At 45.0% G+C, this 17357-nt stretch overlaps 2 protein-coding genes and 1 long non-coding RNA gene across 3 annotated transcripts in view; 2 read left to right on the forward strand and 1 right to left on the reverse strand.

The window, feature by feature from the left end:
• LOC100708464 (basement membrane-specific heparan sulfate proteoglycan core protein) overlaps positions 1–17357 on the forward strand; it is a 286964-nt gene that overhangs the window by 120394 nt on the left and 149213 nt on the right. The gene's annotated exons all lie outside the window — the stretch shown is intronic.
• Positions 1947–3306, reverse strand: LOC112847106 (uncharacterized). The gene is made up of 3 exons (XR_003220448.1): positions 3135–3306; positions 2973–3059; positions 1947–2898 (listed from the first exon to the last, which is right to left on the reverse strand). It is a non-coding gene; the product is annotated as an uncharacterized LOC112847106 (long non-coding RNA).
• LOC102076129 (sialoadhesin) overlaps positions 13006–17357 on the forward strand; it is a 95202-nt gene continuing 90850 nt past the window's right edge. The window contains exons 1-3 of the mRNA XM_025907919.1: positions 13006–13530; positions 16247–16570; positions 16707–17027. Of these exons, the coding sequence (XP_025763704.1) occupies positions 13464–13530; positions 16247–16570; positions 16707–17027 (712 nt within the window). The 5' untranslated portion in view covers positions 13006–13463. The remainder of the gene's footprint in view (positions 13531–16246; positions 16571–16706; positions 17028–17357) is intronic.

Here is a 17357-nt window from a genome sequence, read left to right on the forward strand (position 1 = left end):
GGTCTCTGAGCTAAGCTGGGTGTTCGGGCCCATACATACCCAGAAATCTAGTGTTTGGACCCAGAAATACGATATTCAGGGTCCAAACATGGTTCCTCTCAAAACACATCAGCCAGGACAATGTTGATCGCTAGAGCCCACAACCCTTTCACAGTAAGTCTGCTATGGCTCTCTGTTGAAAAAGTTCTGATCTCTAATCTCTAAATTTGTGTTATCCACTTGATAATGCACACTTTAGATGGAGCCGTTGCATGGGTGAGGGGACTCGCCCATTCTTCATATCCAAGTGTCTGCTTACCCTGATATGATAAAAACCTGAGTAGCCTCGCAGATCAAATCACATCAGTCACACCTGTTGTGGCAGCTCCCCTCTATGTCATACTCTTTTAATCAGGGCTAGTTTTTAGAGGTCTGGACAGTAAACCCCAAGGGACTGTTAATTTAAAAGACGGGAGTAACCCGTAAGCGCTATTTACACTAAACTAACTGAATAACTGCTCCAAGGCTTCCCTCTGTGTCAGTAAGTCCCTCTGCTGAGATAGTAGAGGGTAGCTCTGTGAATCTGGCCTGTAGCAGTGATGCTAACCCAGCAGCTAATTATACCTGGTACAAGGAATATGAAAAGTTACATAAAGCATCAGGTCAGATCTTCATCATCTCTAACATTGGACCTGAACACAGTGGGATCTATTGCTGTGAAGCCAAGAACAGCAGAGGGCGTCAGATATCGACTTTCCAATTTACTCTTGAGCCAGGTAATCTTTTGCATTTATCCCAAAAGTTGATTCTATTCATCTGGATCTAGCTTTTGTAGGGGAGAAACTATTCCTCACTCATTCACATGACTTCTTCAATGTCATCTGAATGCAGGCTACCCCAACCTTATTGTGACCAAGTGGTCGGCGGGGCTATAAAAGAAATAATAACAAAATTACAACGCCACCTAGGAGAATTTCACCCTGTTAAGGGTTCAGATATTGAGGAGGAATCCAAAAATAATAACCACAGATCCGGCCTGGTGCAATTAGACGAAGATTTTAATGCACACATGTGGAGTCCAACACTTGTGCAGATTCAGTGTTGAACTAACTTACAATAGTCAGAACAAAGACTTTATAGGGTTTCTGTTGCCAGGCAGACTCAATACAGCATACGTCAATCCAAAACCACAACCGTTCCGTTTACAACTTTTAACATAGTTTAAAAAAGAACATTGTCTTCGGCTCGACCCCAGGTGCTTCCTGTCACCATCCTGCCCAGGCTTATCTTCTGGAACATCAGACCCACGTTCTGCACAAACTGTCACTCATGCAGGCACAATTTTGCAGTTGCAAGCAAAACATAATTAAACTCTTACCTATATAAATGAGTCTATCTAATATGTGTGTGTATGTGGGTGTGTGTCTGCTGTCCTTTATTTCACCCTTCACTTCATCAGCTAAACCTTGTAACCTTTCCACCAGACAGAAGGCCAGCACGTACACAACTGAAACTATATGTGTGTATGTGTGTATGTCTGTACATGTGTGATCCTCACGCTGCACCTTAATTGACCTCAGCTTAAGCAACCAGGCTAAGGCCATCCTGTGTGTACTGATCTTGACTTATATGTAGAATGTATAAAACAAATGTTTCAATCTAATACAACTACTTAAAGCTTAATCAAAGCTTAATCAGAGATATTAATGCATAATAAAACACCCTGCTCTTAACTTGCACTTAGACTCTGCTTTCAGTTTCACTTTTGCAAAGCCTGCCGTTTCCTGTCTCCTTTGGGCACAGAGTATATTTCCTGTCCCTGTAGTCTGCACAGAAACATTTAAGATTATAGGAGCATTGAAAAGCATTTAGAATTATAGATTCAACTCAACAGTTTAAAGTGGTTCTTCTTGGACCTGTAATAAAAGCTTAATTGGGTGCCAATATGTTTAAACATCTAAATGCAATATCAATATTAATAATTAATGGAATAGTAATAATGATCATAAAAATAGCAGCAAATAATAGCAGCATAACACTTTACTCCTCCTGACAACCCCCAGGAAATATATTTAAGAAAAATAGATAAAAGGAATAAAAAGAGGCCGCACAGATTCAAGGATGCACATAGAGGCAGGTTGGCTCCAATATTAAAACAGTTTTATTTATGGTAAAAGAAATAAAGAATAAAATATTAAGAAAACAAAATGTAGCATCTTTGTTGACAGTGTCCTAAAAGTACAATAAAACAATGATAGAACTTGGACTTACCAGCAGCCGTGGACCCAAAAGAAAATCACACAAAGAAAATCACTGCAGCCCACCTGGTGCTGTACAAAAGAGGTCCCTGAGGTCCCAGGGCCACTGGCACGTCCTCTGTTCACTGAAATAAAACACAAAAAAATACGTTAAAAGAATAAAAGGACACTGAGCGTCTGGCTCGCTACAGATCATAAAAAAAACTAACACACTTTAATAAAAGAAATCACACATGCGCACACACACACACCCCACACTGGAAGGCTTATGCCCCACGGATCAAACTACCACTCGTGCTGGTAGTAATTATCCAAGCCTCAATCGCAAGCTGGTCTGGCTCCCCACAGGCTGAGACTGGCAACTGAGGCGATTTAGAATTCCCGGCACTACACTCGGGCAGAGGATCGCTTCAGCCCGATCACAGAAGCGTGGGTCCAAGCGACAGTCCAGAATAAAATAAAAACCAGGCGAACCAGGAAAAGGTAGGCCTACTTAATAAAAAACAGTCTCACGACAAGATAAAACAGGATAAGACAAGACAAGACAAGAGAGCAGGCTCCACCGAGGAGGAGTCCTCACAACAGCGGCTGGGAAGGCGTTTCACTCTTCCGATTTAGGTTGGGCGATTTGCCACGGAGAGGTGAATACAGCAATCAAACCCTAAAACAACAGATAAATGTAACCTTAGACCCTTATAGCTGAGAATGCTAATAAAAATAGTTTTAACGGCTTACCCCAGGACCAGAGGCGCTATACTCTCACTGGTGGGGATAACACGGGCACCTCTCTCCGCAACGCCGAAATAAAACAGAAACTGCCCGCTACAACAGGCCACAAAACTATATTACTGCACATTCTAATACTTGGAGTGAATCTGAGGTTAAGCAAGAGCATACCTGTGGCTGTCATATGATCTACTCTTGCTGATCAGTCCGTCGCAGTGTGCCAGCATTTACTGCTGCTTTGCGCCAAATGCACAGGAGGAATGATCCAGACAAACACCGGCTTAGCTTTATACGGGCTGACGCCACCCTGCAATCAATACGCAGGTGGGTTCCCAATTAACCTAGTTGCGGAGCCGAGAGCGAGCGCAGGAGAGAGCAAGAGCAGTAGAGCGAGCGAGAGCGAGAGAGAAAAGAAAGGCGAGTAGCCCATCCGGCTACATTATAAACAGTACATTTGCATAATGAGTGAAACTAGCACCATTTAAAACCATGGGCTGTGAGGTCAGTTTTTTGATAATTAATATTCAAATTGTCTTGATCATTAATAAATCACTAATCAAAGATTAATGATGAGTGACAATTGATCAATGGCCAAGAGTACCACTCACCCAGAATTAGGGAATGGCTGGAATTGTAAGATGGTGAAAGTTGCACCCTTAGGCCCCCTCCTTGATTCTGAGATGGTCTTTCCCTTTTCATGTAAATGGCCTCCTTGACTCATTGCTCAAACCAGCATTCCTGCCTGTGAAGGATGAGTACATCCTCATCACTGAAACAGTTGGTATAGGATGACACGGCGCTCTTTTCCACTTCTTTCATGTGCAAGTTGACCACAATTGGTGAAACTGCAGAACCCATGGCTCACCCATGTTTCTGCTCGTAGTACTGACCCTTGTATGTGAAATAGGTGGAATAAAGACACAGTTCCAAGAGCAAACACACTTGGTCGGGGCTGAGAGTGGTCCTGTTGCTGAGGTTGGGGTCATCTTGTACTTTCTTATGAACTACTGCCACTGCTTCAGTGACTTGAACATAGGTGAAAAGAGAAAAAGGGAAAGACCATCTCTGAATCAAGGAGGGGGTCTAAGGATACATCTTTCACCATCTTACAATATTGTAACGATGGTTAAATGTTATGTTACAGTGACAGGTTGGTTACCTCTGCACGCTGTTGTTTCTTTAAGATACATGTTTGGTTGTGCTGCAGGAAAAAGGGGAGTTAATGTGTGCTGGAAGGGGGGGGGGCCTTGTTGTTGTGTGACTGTGCGGGGCAGCAGTGAGGTGTTGTACGAGAGCACTCTCCCCGGAGTTAATGGCCTGTTTGCCTCTGTCACTAATAAACGGACAAACTGAGATCAAAATGTCTGGTTCTTGAGAACGTTACACTGGTGTCAAAAGTGAAGAACGACCACCTAAAACGCCCGACACCCTGTTGCTGGCGACGCTGACCGTCACGAGACATGAGGATGTTGCCGGACAAGATTAAGAAGGAGACGGAGGAGAGGGAGTTTCGTCCACGGTCGCCTGCCCATAGAGTGAGGGAAACGGCGCTGCGGCTGTCTGCTGAGGCTGGATTTTCTCCAGGTTTGACTAGGCTCGGGACATTTTCGCACCGTGGCCGCGATTCTGGTGGGAGGGAGTCGACCTCGCTTGGCGCGCCATCACGTGATGTAAACAAACATGGCGGCGCCCAGCAAGCTGCGGCGAACATAAAAACGCCTAAGTTCAGCGGCAAGACGCCATGGGAAGTGTTTATTGCACAGTTTGAGCTGTTAGCTGTTGCAGCTGGCTGGTCTGAGGAACATAAAGCTCTCCAATTGGCTTTGTGCCTGTGTGAGGATGCAGCTGCATGCCTGCTGCTGCTGACCGAGGAGCAAAGGGAAGATTATAATGCTCTGGTTGGGGCACTTCAGAGATGTTTCGGGCAGTATAACCAACCGGTGCTGCTGAGGTCGGAGTTCCACAACAGACGCAGATTGCCAGGAGAGCCCCTTCGCATTTTGGCCCATGAAGTCGAGTGTCTTTGCCGGAGGGCGTATAACAGCATGCCACCATCAGTGCAGGCGGAGTTAGCTTGGGACCAGTTCCTGCAGGCCCTGAGCCCTAAAGAGCTCCGTATGCAAACTCAGCTTGCTCGACCGGCCACACTCAGTGCAGCCCTGGAGCTAGCGTTGGAGAGGGAGATGCTTGCAGGATCCTCTGGGGGCGCTGATGACACACATGTGGTGAGGGCTATGTCAGCACCTGTGGAGCAGATGGAGATGCCAGCGGGCCTGTGCAGTTTGGTTCAGACGGCTTCTCTGCAGTCACCTTCCCCTCGGGCTGGCCCACGCCGCCGGCCACAGAGCTGCTGGGGATGTGGACAAGTCGGACACCTCATCAGGCAGTGCCCCAAGCCTGCAGCGGTTCAGGGAAACGCCCACGGGCCCGTGTAGGTGGGAGTACACGGGCCAGGGAGAACGACATCCCCACACCACCGCCATTTCCACCCGGTGCGGTCATCGCTGTGGGCTGGACCCAGGTTGGCGACTTTTGCCATGTTCCAGTGATGATTGCGGGGGTGTCCTGTACGGCCCTTCTGGACACGGGGTCCAATGCAACGCTGGTCCGACCCGATGTCGTGCCAACCGGAGCTGCTGTGCAACCAACTAAAGTGCGACTTAAGACTGTGACCGGGGATCTGGCCCCAATTAGAGGGAGGGGAGTGTTCCAGTTTAAGGTGGGGGACCTCGGTGTGCCTTATGCTGCCTGGGTGGCTGACGTGCAGGACGCCTGCATCCTTGGGCTGGATTTTTTGCGAGCCATTGGTGGTGTACTGGACTTGGGCAAAGGCTTCCTCATACTCCCTGATGGGAAGAAGGTGCAGCTTATTCCTCCCCCGGTCTGCCCAGCATCTGCCGCAGCATCCACCTCCACCTCGGAGACCCCCACAGACCCGCCAGCAGAACAGCAAGCGGGGGAGGAGGAGAGGCTCTCAGCAGTGAGGAGCATCTGGTCAAAGAACTGTGAGGGGCTGACTCCACAGCAGCAAGAGAGTCTATGGCAGGTACTAAAAGAGTTTGGAGACATTTTTGCCCTGAAAGAAAGTGATGTTGGCTTGACACACTTGGTGGAGCACGTCATTGAGACCGGGGATGCCCAGCCTATTAAAGTGCGCCCCCGCCGCCTGCCCCTGGCTCATCAGGAGGCTGCTGACAGAGAGTTGTGTGAAATGATAAAGGCGGGCATCATAGAGCCATCTGATAGCCCGTGGGCCTCCGCTGTGGTGATGGTGCCTAAGAAAAACAGCCCAAGGATGCGTTTCTGTGTGGACTACAGACCACTCAACAAAGTGACAAAAAAGGACTCTTACCCCCTTCCCAGGATTGACGAGTCTCTTGATTTAGTAGCCAGATCCTCCTGGTTCTCCACCCTTGACCTGCGGAGTGGCTACTGGCAGGTGCCACTGTCCCCTGAGTCCAGACCGAAGACAGCCTTCTGCACCAACAGGGGACTATGGCAGTTCAAAGTCCTGAGCTTTGGTCTTTGTAACGCTCCTGCTACCTTTGAGAGACTGATGGACAGTGTGCTGGCTGGTGTCCCATGGCAACGGTGTCTGGTCTACCTGGATGACCTTCTAGGACACGGGAGCTCCTTTGATGCTGCCCTGGATGCCCTGAGACAAGTGTTGGGGAGGGTGGCGGCTGCAGGCCTGAAACTGCACCCCGACAAGTGCCACTTCATGAGGAGGGAGGTGGAGTTTCTGGGCCACAAGCTGGGTCAGGAGGGCATCAGCACTTTGGAGGAGAAAATTCACACCATTACTGAGTGGCCCACACCAGCGGACCAGAAACAGCTCAAAAGCTTCCTAGGACTGGCGTCTTATTACAGGAGGTTTGTGAAGGGCTTTTGCTCTATAGCTGCACCACTCTTCCGCCTGCTGCAGAAGGACCGTGACTTCATCTGGACCCAGGACTGTCAGCAGGCATTCAACACTCTCCGCAGATCGCTGACAGAGTCCCCAGTCCTTCCCCCCCCTGACCCCACCCTGCCTTTTGTCCTGGACACTGACACAAGTAATGTGGGGCTGGGAGCTGTGTTGTCGCAGGTTGGGGACAACACAGAGGGACAGGTGGCTCGCTGGCTGGAGGAGCTCCAAGCCTTCAATTTCACTGTGGAGCACAGAGCAGGGACGCACCATTCTAACGCAGACGCCCTCTCTCGCCGCCCATGTGCTGCAGCTGGCTGCCGTTACTGTGAGAAGCGAAAGGAGACAGAGCGGGAACTCACAACAATGGATGGAGCAACACAGCTCACCTGCAGGGCTCTTCTGGTGGTGGATGCAGTGGAGTGGAGGGCACGGCAGGAACAAGACACTGACCTGCTGCCAGTCCTGCAGTGGCTGGAGAGGGAGGAGCGACTCCTTTGGGATGAGGTCACTGGGTTTTCCATCTGTACCAGGGGGCTGTGGGCCAAGTTTACAGCTCTCAGGCTGAAGGAGGGGGTGTTGGAGCGTGCCTGGAAGGATCCTGCCACAGGGGAGGAGAGGTGGCAGGTTGTGGTGCCAAGGTCGCTGAGGTCAGTTGTGCTGGAAGCCTGCCATGGGAGCACTGGCTCCGGCCACTTTGGGGTCTCCAAGACCCTCCGCCGCCTCCGCCAGGGCTACTACTGGGGTCAGCAGCGGAGGGATGTGGAAGACTTTTGCCGCAGCTGTGATGCATGTTCCTCGCACAAAGGGCCACAGGACCAGTCCCGGGCTCAGCTTCAGCAGCAACCAGCTGGAGCTCCAATGGAGCGATTAGCTGTGGACGTCATGGGCCCATTTCCTCGTACAGACAGAGGAAACTGCTATGTCCTTGTGGCCATGGACTATTTTACCAAGTGGCCGGAAGCATATGCCATCCCAGATCAGGAGGCTGAGACTGTCGCTGATGTATTAGTGGAGGGGATGTTCAGCCGCTTTGGAACAGCAGAGACCCTCCACAGTGACCAGGGGCGTAACTTTGAGTCCAAGGTATTTGCTGCCATGTGCGAACGCCTGGGGATTAAGAAGACCCGCACCACCCCACTTCACCCCCAAAGCGATGGACTGGTGGAAAGGTTTAACAGGACGCTGGCCCAGCAGCTAGCCATCCTTACCTCAGAACACCAACAGGACTGGGACTACCATCTTCCCCTTATCCTCATGGCCTACAGGTCGGCAGTGCAAGACTCCACCCAATGTACACCTGCCCTGCTGATGTTAGGGAGAGAGCTGAGAACTCCTGCCGAGTTGGCTTTTGGGAAGCCCCCGGATGCGCCAGAGGTGCCACCAGGCCGGGACTACGCAAGGAAGCTGCAGGACTGACTGGATTCTGCACGTTCCTACGCCCGGGAGCAGCTGGCGAAGGCAGGCCTGCGCCAAAAGAGGAATTATGACATCACCACTAAGGGGAGGCACTTCCGTGCTGGGGAGCTGGTGTGGGTCTACAGTCCAAAGAGAAAGAAAGGACGGTGCCCTAAACTGGATAGCAGCTGGGTGGGGCCCTGCAGCGTCCTGGAGCGAGTGGGGGAAGTTGTTTACAGGGTGCAGTTGCCTCCTAGAGGGAGGAAAGTGGCCCTGCACAGAGACCGGATGCCCCCCTATAGAGGACAGTCCCTCCCCTCCTTCCCTGAGGGACGTGTACAGAGCCCCCATGACCCTGCACAGAGGGACCCCCGGCCGGAGCTGCGTTCCCCTCCCTCGGGCTCTCCACCTCAAAGCCCCAAAGCTCTGTGTACCCCCCAGGGGCTCAGGAGGTCAAGGAGGGAACGTAGACTACCCCCCCGCCTCATAGACTGTGTTGTTCCCTCGGGGACGAGGAACTTACTGCTGGGGGGGCAGTGTAACAATGGTTAAATGTTATGTTACAGTGACAGGTTGGTTACCTCTGCACGCTGTTGTTTCTTTAAGATACATGTTTGGTTGTGCTGCAGGAAAAAGGGGAGTTAATGTGTGCAGGAAGGGGAGGGGGGGGGTCCTTGTTGTTGTGTGACTGTGCGGGGCAGCAGTGAGGTGTTGTACGAGAGCACTCTCTCCGGAGTTAACGGCCTGTTTGCCTCTGTCACTAATAAACGGACAAACTGAGATCAAAATGTCTGGTTCTTGAGAACGTTACAATATTGATATTTTCCATTCTAATTTTTCATACTATGGATTTGACTTTTGACTTTGCTTCTTGCTTGAGGTTACATCCTTCCATTCTACTTAAGCTGTTCCTCCTGAAGCTGTTCTCAGGAGGATTAAGGAGATGAGACGTTTGGAGCTCATACTCCATGGCAGATATCACATGTTTCTGAATCAGAGTCTAATTTTGCAAGAGCTTCTTCATTCAGGCTTTGTCCCCATTTCTGCCTTGTTGTCATTGGCCACCACCTCAGCCTCTGGGTGGTCTCTGACACTGACCCCCAGTTCAACTCTACTGCATCTTCTCTGCCTTTCCCCAGATCAACCTCTACAGATCTCTCTGGTTAGTTTTAACCCACTGAACTACTTTTCCAGCCCCCTCTATTTTCCTGCTCCCTGGCTTTTACACCCCTGGTTTCCTTTCTTCATTGTCAGAGCATCTGCATTCATCCCCTTTGTGTTTTTTGTTCACTAGGTTTCTTGAATTCCTGGATTTTAATTTGTTCTCATTTTTGGAGATTTACCTTAGATTGCAAATTTTGGCTTTTTAAAATTAAATTTCCCTCCAAGTTTTGCATTTGCTTCGACTCTTGCTGTACCCAGACATAAAACAGGATACAAATGAAATGAAGTTCTCATCCTCATCTCATCTCATGGTGTTTGTTTATGTTTGTTTCAGTTATTAAGGATTCAGACTTTCCTGTCTTCCACAAAACACTGATACACTAATACAGAGACAGACTGTGGGCTTCACCTCTGTTGTTACTGCCTATATGAGTAGTTACCGAGAAGATATCCCACAATCCAGTATACGTGGATATACGCAGATCTGCTGTTTTACTGATTGTTTTGAAAATATATGCTGTACAAACATGATGTAACACTCAATTAACTGTCATTTGACTTTAATTACTATTTTCACAGCCGTATGGAAATTAAAAGCTGTTGGATTAACTGTTGTTGCCTTCCAGTCTGTCAGCCTCCTCTCTGTCATAGTCTTCTCCATATTCTTGTGGATTTGGTGAGCAAATCTGTTACATTATTAAAGTTCAGTTTGTAACAACCCTTTTGGGTTATAGCACCACTAGGGGGGGTTGCCCTACTATTGTAGTAGTTGTGGGAGTCTCCTAGGGGGTGTGTGTTGTTAGCGGCAGCCATTCTATGCTGCTCATGTTCCCTTCTCTCAAAAGAAACTATACTATTGTGACCAGCTGGCGCCGGCGATACCAACCTCCGCGCACGTATGCATGGACGAGTACAGCCGTGGAGACCTGGCTTATGAGGTGTAATGTTACCACAACAAATAAAGGTCTGTTATTGGATTTAACCGACTGGCTTCGGGTTATTCGGCTAACCTCCACACCACATGCCTGCTGGACCGGCTAGCCGCTCCCGCCTCGCCAGACTGCTGTTACAAGTTTCAGAAATAATAAATGTTATAGATTTAGTCATCACCAATTGTCCTAACCAGGAAAAGGAGGAATTCCAGGGAATCATCTGAGAAGATGACTGAAGACATAGCAGACAACAGAGAACAGGTGAAAATAGTTATATAATTGTTATGCTACACAACAACATTTTGGTTTAGAGAAATAATTCATGCTCCTGTCTTTAATTTAAACACATTTTTATTATGGAACAGTGGTGAGCACTTTTGTGTCACAGCAAGAAGGTCTTGGGTTTGAATCCACCATCTGATCGGGGGTTTTCTTTGTGGAGTTTGCCTGTTCTCGCAGTGTCTTTGTGGGTTCTCTCCAGGTACTCTGGATACTTCCTCCCACAGTCCAAAGACATGAGGTTCTGGGGTTTAGGTTAACTGGTAATTCTTAAGTTTCCCATAGGTGTGAATATGAGTGTGAATGGTTGTCTGTGTCTCTATGTGTTTGCCCTGTGAGAGAGTAGCAACCTGTCAAGAGAGTACCCTACCTCTTGTCTTATGGCACCTGGGATACCCCATCCCCACCTCACATCCTGATCACTGGATAAGTGAATGGACTTTTTTTCATTGCATGTGAAGCTTGTAACTGACACAGATTTTCTATACAGTTCCTGTCTGTTCAGGAAGAGCTAGAAGAACAAGAACTGCTTCAGTATGCCACTTTCTACTTCCCCCAAAACAAAGAAGATCATCTTCACTCCAACATCAGAGCAGTTCAGCTCCACAGAGACACGGAGGAAGAGCAAGTTACTACAGCCCTGAGGTGATTTTTTTGTTACAACACATGTCTGATTTTTGGGATACTAATGAGAATATTCATTTAATGCTCTCTGTCTCTCTTTCTCTTTAAACCAGTGAAGAGACATTAGAGGATTCATCTGCATTGTACTCCACAGTCAACACAACCAGATAAAACACAAACATTCTAAGCTTGTATTATTCATTGCATATACGCTATATATGCAAAAATTATTTAAGTTGATATTTCCAGCTGCACGGCCCTATCGATATTAGGAAAGACAGCTTGATTTAAAAATGGACAAATAGAAATTGAAGAGGAGCTCATGTCTGGAGAACATGAAGTCACCACATGTTAGCTACTGCTCAGAAAGGCATTAAAAGCGAAAATGTTCACTTTTGAGTTCAGCATATCAAATCAGCACTGTGTACTGAGAGCAAAGCAGCAGTACAGCAGGTCTCTGGTGGGGTCATTGAGAAAATGGGGGTGGCAGAGTGTGGTTTTTGGCTCAGCTGCAGGGGAATGGTGGAGCAGTGGTTTCACAGTGCGGTGTCTGGAAAGGCTGACCAACACAGTGGATTTCCATTATCTAAACATGCCTCCCCTATTTGATTAGGATGCCATGACCTGTCGGAAGAGCAGTACTGAACTGAAATGAAGGATGGCAGCTGGAAAGCTACACAAGCAAACTGTTATCACAACAAATAAACAAACTCTTGTCTGGCAATACTGTGTGCGATGAATCCCACTGTTACAGTGAGCATCATCACACATGTTTTGAAGAGAACCACAGCTACGGGAGCTGTGATTAAATTTGCTTACATCAGAAAATGTAATTGATTGGAAATATTTTCTAAGTCTTAGCCAATACATGTTATGTTATTTGTCTAATCAGCCATATAATCTATATTTTACTATAGCAAAGATTTTTAACGGCTGAATTTGGGTGTGAATATTTTAACAGCTTTTAAGAGAACTACTTCATAAGACATAGATGAGTGTGTGTGTGCTTTTACTCAGATTTTGTTGCCCCTTTTTCAAGATGTAAAACAACAAATATGATCAACACAGTTGTTATTAGAAAACATGGTCATCACCGTGTATTTTATAATATTTGTTCTCCTGTGGTTAAATGGGTATAGAGAAACAAGTTGTCCTTTATTCTGCTTGTCAAAATCAAAATTAGTATATCAAAGAACTGTACAATTTCAATCATGCAGACATTTCTTCACTCATACTGTGAAGTAAATATAGATTACTATGTCATCAAGATTATTAATTAATCCAATTTATCAAATCTGCTTTTAGCTTATACACACACTGGAGTTGGTATTTTTATAGAGCCGTTAGCCTGCAGGTGGCACCACTTACATCAGCAAGGATAGTGTGCCCTTCTTCACCTGCTCCTGCTTTTCAAGGATGAAGGGTGTGACCTTGTGAAATGAGTGGGAGGACTCTTTGAATAGGATTAACAAACAAAAAGATCAAAAGAACAAAAAGGGAAGAAAAATTATTCACATGAGTCAGAAGGATGTGATTAATTAAAGCCTGCAAGATTTACTTTACTTTTACAACTGACATCAGTTCACACAGAAGATAAAAGCTCAAAGCAGGACATACTGTGATACATAACAGCAAATCATGTTTATTTAAAACTTGTCTGTGGTACATTAAGTGATAGCCAATGCATTCTTCTTCTTCTCTGCATTTACTCTCTATTTAATCTTAGTCTCACCTTACTTGGTGTATGTATCACTGTGTGTGCGAGTGAGTAGGTTTATCCTGGAGTTATGAGATCCTCTGAAGGGCGAGGCCATTTAAGGCCTGGTTCCCACTGGATTCCTGGCTGACTCATCAAACAATGGCTTACCTACATTACTTAAAAACCAGTTCATCTCTCCATTCCTCATCATAGTGTTAGAGCAGGATTGTAAACATGTTCCTTATTTTGCTCCTCAGACTTGATTTTGCTTCTTCTTAGACACTTGAGAGCTCTTTCAGAATTATTCACATATACCGAGGGTACAGTCGGGTGTATATTAACAGTTTCTGCTTTTAATTACATGCCTCAGAAAAAAGCCATTTTTTTTTTTTTACAGCTCTTTGAAGACAGCTCCATTGTGGATTGTATTTAAAGGTGTTGCTGGGACTCGTTTACTTCAAATACACATTATCAATCAACAGTTATGTTTTATTGAGATGAGAGGAACAGCTATGAGTTTAATTGCTGCAACCTGTGGACTTCTTGTCCTTCTCAGTTTAACGGGTAGGTCTACTTTACAGTATTTATTCTAACATCAAACCAAAGTGATGCAGGAAAAATATTTGTACAACCCCTATTTTACTGTTTTCTTTTAAAAAAAAAAAAAAAAAAAAGAAAGAAAATTTTTACATACAACCCCAAATCAGAAAAAGTTAGGACGATATGTTATGAAAATGAAACTGAAAACAGTATTCCAATTTTGGTTCATGCAACACATTGTAAAAAAAAAAAAAAAAAAAAAGTTGGAACAGTAAAGCATTTACCACCTTGAATTGTTGCCATTCCTTTTCACAACACTTTAACAGCATTTAGGGACTGAAGACACCAAGTGATGAAGTGTTTCAGGTGTAATTTTGTCCCATTCTTCCTGCAAACAAGTCTTAAGGTGGGCAACAGTACGGGATCTTTGTTGTCACATTTTGCACTTCAAAAGCGACACACATTCTCTATTGGAGACAGGGCGGGCCTGTGTGTAGAATGTAATATTGCATTGTCTTGTTTAAGTATGGGCTTCCCTGGAAAAGATGTCTTCTTGGAGGCAGCATGTTGTCCTCCAAAATCTCTGTGATGGTGCCATCAAAGAAATGCAAGTTACCTTTGCCAAGGGCACTGATACAGATTCCATACTGTTGACAGAGCCAACTTGTTGCTGCTAACAGTCTGGATGATCCTTTTCTTCTTTGGTCCATTTCTCCCAAACAATACCTGAAATACTGATTCATCTGACCACAGCACACGTTTCCCATCCCAGATGCCCCGAGCCCAGAGAAGTCGACGACTCTTCTGGACACTGTTAACATAGAGCTTCCTTTGGCACAGTACAGTTTCAGCTGGCATTTGTGGATGTAACTACATGTTGTGGTATTTGACAAAGGTTTGCCAAAGTAGTGCTGAGCCCACGTGGTGATATCGCTCATAGATGAATGACGATTCTTGATGCAGTGCTGCCTGAGTGATCAGAGGTCACGGTGGTTCAGCTTTGGGTTTTGCCCTTGTCCTTTATGCACTGAAATTCTTCCAGATTCCTTGAATCTTTTAATTATGTTATGCAGGGTTGAAGGTGAAATATCCAAATGTCTTCATATCTTTCTTTGAGAAACATTGTTTTTACGCATTTCAATTATTGTCTCACGTATTTGTCAGCAAACTGGCCCATCTTTGCTCCTAAAGGACTAGACCTTTCTTGGATGCTGCTTTTGAACCGAAGCATAAGTACAATAACCTGTTGACATCACCTGTTTCAAATCACATCATTATTTAACCAATTTAACTGATTACTAGCCCTAAATTGCTCCTGTCACAACCTTTTTTGGAATGTGTTGCAGGTCTGAATGACAGGAAAGGATGTGCATGTACAAATGAAATGAAGTTGACCAGACAAAACATGAAATATTTTGTGTTCATATTGTCTCCAATGAAATACAAGTAAATTTAAAAATCACTACTTTCTTATTTTATTTGGTTTTCCACACTGTCCCAACTTTTTCTGATTTGGGTTTTTATTATCTTTAAAATGTAGGGTGATAAACTGTATAGCATCAAAGCTCAAAATATGACACCGAACATTCATGGAAAAGTGATTAACACAATCTCATTATCGACTTGTATAGATGCACAAATTCTCTCTCTCTCTCTCTGTATCCATATATACACACATACACACCACTTAGTTTGGAATATATTATTAGTTCAACTTCAGTATTTACTGTTAGAAAATACAGAGTATGTCCTCTGATGTAATTTTAATAAAAGCAACATCCTTTAGAAAAGGAGCTGAATCTTTTAACATTTTTAATTATAAAAATGTATTATTTATTTTATTATTTTTGTCCTTTCTCTCTCTCTTTTTTCTTCTGGTTATTATAGTTGTGATCTCTCTGTTTAATATTGGTATTCTTGCTTTTATTGTCAAGTCTTGAGGTTTCTGTTTTCATTCCTCCCCCTGTGTTCCCCGTCCTCTTTCTAGTTTCCTGTTTTAGTTATTTGTGAAATCAGTCTTTTCTCCATGTTTATTTACCTATTAGTTTCCTCAGTCATATCTCCCCCTGTCTCTCACCCTCTCTTTGTGTTCTCACTCTCGCTCTCTCTCTGTTTTTAGTCAGACTCTTATTGTGTGTTTCTCATACTTCCTAATTTATTTTGACAGTCTCTTGTCCCATGTGCATTGTGTTCAATTTTGCTTCCAGTGTCTCGTCAGTTAGATTATGTTCAGCTGTGTTCCCCAGATGTGGCAGGGAGGTAGGTTAGGACCCAAATGTAAGACTCTCTGCCCTGATTCCCTCCTGTATATTGGCACTCCCACTCTGTCTGTTGTTATGATCTCCCTCTTGGTGTGTGTCTGATTTGTTTTGAGCCTGCAGTGTTTATATCCATGAGTATCTGCCAGTTAAGCTGGATTTAGTTATTTTTATTTTCCAGCAATGAAGCTGTTGTTAACTCCAGTCCAGCCTGAGAATCTTACATTTGGGTCCTAACCTACCTGCCAGACACACACAGCACTTCATGACATTTAAAGCTTCCTTTCTATGTAACCTGGCTCAATATTCCCATCAGAGGTGTATTTCTTAAATACACAGGACGTCTGACAGTTTCCCCCTAAATATTTTTATTATACGAGGTGTACTGATGAAAATTCACAACTAATAGATCGTATTTTGTCTTTCTTATGTTTTGCTTTGAGAACGAGCTGGCTATTCACAGTGAAAATCTTGTCCAACAGGTACAGCTGGGTCTGCCAGCATTTGGGTTGTACGTGAAGGAGAGGATTTTTCACTCTATAATCTCTTCACTGTGTCTGGAAACACAAAGTTCTTCTGCAAGGAAAAATGTGAGCGAGCAGAAAACATCCTCATTAAAACAGATGAAACCACAGCTCAGAGCAGCAGATTCAGTATTAAATACAAAGATGCAGCTTCAGGAAGAGGAAGCCTGACTTTTACCATCACAAATATGAGAAAGTCTGACTCGGGAATGTACCGGTTTGGTTTGGGTAAATCTTCAGCTCCAGATTCATACTCAGACTTTGAGGTCAGAGTTTCAAATGGTGAGTTTCTACTAAAAGTCACTGAAGTCAAAATTGGGAAACCATTCACCTACTCTCAGGCTAAATACAGACTTATTTAAACTCATTCACTTTAATTATTTATTATGTAATTCATGGATGTTCATCTATTTTACAGAAATTGCAAAAAACTCTGGAGTCTCCCGTGCACAGAGTGAGGGAGAAGAAATCCTATTTCCATGTGTCACTGCTGTCCATGCACAGAGGAAGTTCCTTTGTAAGAATCCATGTGAGAAAGAAGGAAATATTTTCATTGACACAACTAATGACAAAGTTCAGAATGGCAGGTACAGCATTGAATACACAAAAGGATCTGCGTTTGAACTTCTAGCAACCATCAGACATCTGACCAAGTCTGACACGGGACAGTACAGGTGTGGTTACGGGGACCCTTTATCTCCTGATTCATATGACACTGATGAGATTTTGGTTGTAGATGGTAAGTTTCTTTTTCAGAATAATAAAAATTCCTTGATATGTTCATCCTATAGCTAACAAACAAAATCTTGCAAATTAGGGATTAGATTAAAATTCATTGTAAAAGATGCCAGTCTTTCTACAATTCTCTCTGTTTTGTCCTTTTTTTGCCCGTCCTTTCCAGCACTGTAGCATTTAGAATTATTGTCTGAAGACCAAGAAAAATGCCCAACAGATTTATTTTCCCAAGTGGACCATCCTGGCTTTTGATATACTAGTAGATGGCCAGGTGGCCAGGAGGGGACAGAGGTGGAATGTTTTCCCTGCACCTCTGCAAGGCTCTGCATGTGCT

This window comes from Oreochromis niloticus, linkage group LG6 (genome assembly GCF_001858045.2).
Source record: "Oreochromis niloticus isolate F11D_XX linkage group LG6, O_niloticus_UMD_NMBU, whole genome shotgun sequence".
Classification (NCBI taxonomy): domain Eukaryota; kingdom Metazoa; phylum Chordata; class Actinopteri; order Cichliformes; family Cichlidae; genus Oreochromis; species Oreochromis niloticus.